A 4,189-nucleotide genomic window follows, 5' to 3' on the forward strand; every position below is an offset into this window, starting at 1 on the left:
TGGGGGGTGGGGGTGGGGTGGTCCCAACAATGGCTCCACAGTTTCAAACCAGCCTCCTTACTTTTTCCACGCTGACGGAAGCAGGAGTTGGGCAACGGTTCGTGAAAACGGTGGAGGGTGGCCATGGAGAGTTGCGAAAGCTGCCATGAGAGCTGACGGTGAACAGACGGGGGGGCGGGGTTAAAGGCCTGGCAGTCCACGAGGGAATGCATGTCGCCCACCATTAGTTTAGTATTGTCATGTTTTAGCTTATTTTAGTTTACTTTAGTCTATCTTAGCTCATATTTTAGATATTGTTAGATAGTTAAATTCCTAATTGCTTTAACTTTATTGTGATTTTAGTTTATTTATCTCAGTAATTATGATGATGGCTGTTTAGCGGGCCTCTGGTACTTTTAGCCATGCTGCACCCTTAACTTAGCATCGTCATGTTTCAGTTTGTGTTAGCTTATTTAGCCTTCCTGTACATTTAGTTTAGCTTATCTTAGCTCATATTTTGACTGTCTTAGCCTGATTGTTGTTTAGTTCAGCTTTAACTTCATCATGATTTTATTTAAAGTATTTTAGCTACTATTTTGACTGTTTTAGCTCATGTTCAGTTTCATGATTTCATTTAGATTATACACGAATGATCTGTCTTTGATTCTGTTGTTGTTTCTGTGTTGTAAAGCACCTTGCTGCTGAAAAGTGCTATATAAATAAATTTCACTTCACTTCACTTCACCGCTCACTTTAAGCTGACGGGGGACGGAGTTTCGGCCATTTTAGTCCAACCTTGTAAACGACAATTTCATCCAATAAGACGAGCTCTCACATGCTTGAATTATATGTTGAGGATGACTCTCAGCTACTACCACACCAAATTTTAGCTCAATGCCTGTAAAGCTGACTGAGTTTCATTGTGTTGGCTAAGGTCACTTAGCTGTGGCAGCCATCTTGAATTAGGTTGACTCCAGAAGTTAATGAGCTGTAGACGTAAATCCAATCTTTTCACAAAAAACCTGCCCTTTGGTTCACAAGATATTCTGCTAACAGACAGACATGGTTGGCGCCGACATTTAACGCCAAAGCTTTTGACTCAATTTGCGTTTGCTAAGATTGATTAGCTGTGGCGGCCATCTTGAAAGCTAATGAGTGATTACTTTTGCCCTCTGGGTCATTTTGCACGAAAACATTATCACTTTCTGGCAATAATGAGGACGTTGAGACCACAGCTAAGTCAGAAACTGTGACGCTGAAGAGCTGCAGGGAGGGAGGGAGGAAGGAGGGAGAGAACATTCATGGAAACTCTGCAGGAGTTTGTGCTGGCAAACAGATGTTGCTGACTATCACAACACAGCAGAAACCTCATGCTTTACAGCGACAGCATTCACAGCTCCCCAAAAAGCCAGAAAGCTCCCTTCAGGTGAGGTAATTACCCAGGAGGCCCTGCTGCAAGGCGGACACAGACAGAGGCTTTGAGGAGCAGCGATGGCGGGTGGCGCCAAGGGAACGTCTGAACAATACTCAGAACGAGGGCGGGCGGCGAGCTCGGACTTTATTCTTTATTTTTATTCAAACAGTAAACAATGAGCGGTCTCTTCGCGTGGGGAGCGGCGGGAGGGTCGCGGGGCCGTTTACCTGGGGCGTGGTGGAAAGACTGCGAGCGCAAAAGAGGTCGCCCAGGTGAGGTAATGTCTGAACCGAAGGCCTCTCCGTTAGGACATGGCGGGGAGCCACGCGCCCCTACAACCGGGTTAGCCACACTGTCGTCTAAGATGAGACACACACATGCATGAGTGGACCACATGACCACACACACCATCACCATGCAGTCAGAAACAAGAGAAGGTTAATCACACATGCTGGGGAGGACATTGTCCACACGGGAACTCGTTCAGTGACAAGTTGATCATTTCAGCCATGCGTCTGCATGTAAACAACGCCTCAGGAGGCCCTGAACGGTTTTCAAAACTGGGTTCAAGACCGAAAAAAGGAAAGAAAAGAGAACAAACCAGAAGAGAACAACTACACCTTAAAGGTGCTCATTGCAAACGATAAAATAAAACATAAGAACGTGTACTGCAGTGGTTTTATGGTGATATCAGTTCGGAAATGCGGGTACGCTCGCCATGTAAACCAGCTGTGTCCAATCCTGGTCCTGGAGGGCCACCGTCCTGCAGGTCCTGGTCCTGGAGGGCCACCGTCCTGCAAGTCCTGGTCCACCGTCCTGCAGGTTTCAGGTGTTTCTCTGCTCTGACACATCTGATCTGAATGCCTGAGTGATCAACAGGCTTCTGCAGGACTTTAAGACCTGCTGAAGAGCAGAGAAACATCTAAACCCTGCAGGACGGTGGCCCTCCAGGACCAGGACCTGCAGGACGGTGGCCCTCCAGGACCAGGACCTGCAGGACGGTGGCCCTCCAGGACCAGGACCTGCAGGACGGTGGCCCTCAAGGACCAGGACCTGCAGGACGGTGGCCCTCTAGGACCAGGACCTGCAGAATGGTGGCCCTCCAGGACCAGGACCGGACACCACTGATGTAAACAAAGCCTCAGTGATTGACCGACATCAGGCCGGCCGCAGTCTGTAACCTGACAAGACAAAATGATTCAGGCTGCAGGACAAAACAAAACGTGAAAATATAGATATTTTGCCGTAAATATTGGTCCATAAAGAAGAATCCAGTGAGCCCAGTAACTGAAACAGCCTTTAGTCGCCCTAATCAAAGTTTTCTAACAGGTACGTCTTCAGAAATAATCCTTTTAATTCTACTCCCTTCTTTGGAATCGACCTGCCGCCTGCTGTAGACGCAGGAAGATCACTTCGTATAAAGTTTGGCATCATTGTGACCGAGGTTCCCAGTCACGTCACTCCAGACCGACAACAATCGAGTTTCCGAACCGGCTGAGTCGAGAACAGACATCAGGGATCGAGCGTTGGTGACATTTCTTCCGAACCTGTAAGTTAACAGCTTCAACCTAACCTGTTGTTTCATTTAAACACTTTAACTTCAACAGATCTGGTGCGCAGACACGTCTGAACACATCCAAGTTGTCCGACTTTTCAGTCCCAAACAGGCGCCATGTTTACGAGGACGATTTTAGGAACAACAAATAAAAAAAAAAGGCTGGTTCCAGTCCCGTGTGGACAAGGTGTTTTGATGACTTTACATGAAAATTTGAAAAGAACAAGAAGCAAAGTTTAGAGTTTCGAGAGGTTAATTTCCTGTTAATGTTTGGAAGAAGTTACTCGAACACACGAGACTTACCGGGCAGAGAAGAGGATGAGTGTGTTCGAGGAATGCTGTGGCTGTGCAGATTAGGCTATGGAAAAAAAAGCACATTTCATAAAAATCAGTCTTTGATTCTGTTAATTATTGATATAAATCACAAATCATTCATTGCTTTCTTATATTTGATGAGAAGCAACTGTCTCTTTTTTTTTTTATTAAGCCTCAGATGTGGAGCTAAGGTAGAGTTTATAACCAGATAAAGAAATATTCATTGCAATAAATTCCTGTTTTTACTTTATTACAGAATATTAAACTACTTTCGGTACATCAGTGATAAAAATTCAGTTGCAGAGGAGATATAAAAAACAAAAACATCAGAGCATGCATCTTTAGTAAAACCTTAATTATGTTGTATGTTTTCAACTTTAAAAGCATTGTTTGATAAAGCAGGAACCTGATATTTTATTATTTTATTGTCTTCAAGCCTTAAGTGACAACCTAAGATAATAATTTTGGACAAAAACAATACTTTGTCGACATCTCTGTAGTCTGTTGTTCTGCCTCAGGAGTAGCTGCTTTTTTAGCATCAGTTAACAGATATTAGCATGCTAAACCGACGTGGCGAACATGTAAAACAGACCAGTCCGGCTTGTTTTGTTCAGCAGAGGTAACTTGGAGCAGCCAGACAAGCGTGGCTTTCCAGGGATTTCAGATCTATTTATAGAGTTTAAGAACATAAACTTAAAATAGCGACCTACCTAAGAATCAGAGCTGCTGCAGGTCGTCCTTAGATAACACGTTTATACTTTTACTTTGTCTTTCCACTTTACAGAATCAAGGAGTGCAGCTGTCTGTCTGTATGTCCATCCATCTATCCATCCATCCATCCATCCATCCATCCATCCATCCATCTATCCATCCATCCATCCATCCGTCCATCTATCCATCCATCCATCCATCCATCCATCCATCCA

At 44.6% G+C, this 4,189-nt stretch overlaps 1 protein-coding gene across 1 annotated transcript in view; it reads right to left on the minus strand.

Annotated features, from left to right (window-relative positions):
- Positions 1–4,189, minus strand: part of wnk4a (WNK lysine deficient protein kinase 4a) — a 54,043-nt gene that overhangs the window by 6,630 nt on the left and 43,224 nt on the right. The window contains 2 exon segments of the mRNA XM_017438318.3: positions 1,621–1,752; positions 3,252–3,306. Of these exon segments, the coding sequence (XP_017293807.1) occupies positions 1,621–1,752; positions 3,252–3,306 (187 nt within the window).

The sequence above is a fragment of the Kryptolebias marmoratus genome, linkage group LG17, assembly GCF_001649575.2.
Source record: "Kryptolebias marmoratus isolate JLee-2015 linkage group LG17, ASM164957v2, whole genome shotgun sequence".
Taxonomy (NCBI): domain Eukaryota; kingdom Metazoa; phylum Chordata; class Actinopteri; order Cyprinodontiformes; family Rivulidae; genus Kryptolebias; species Kryptolebias marmoratus.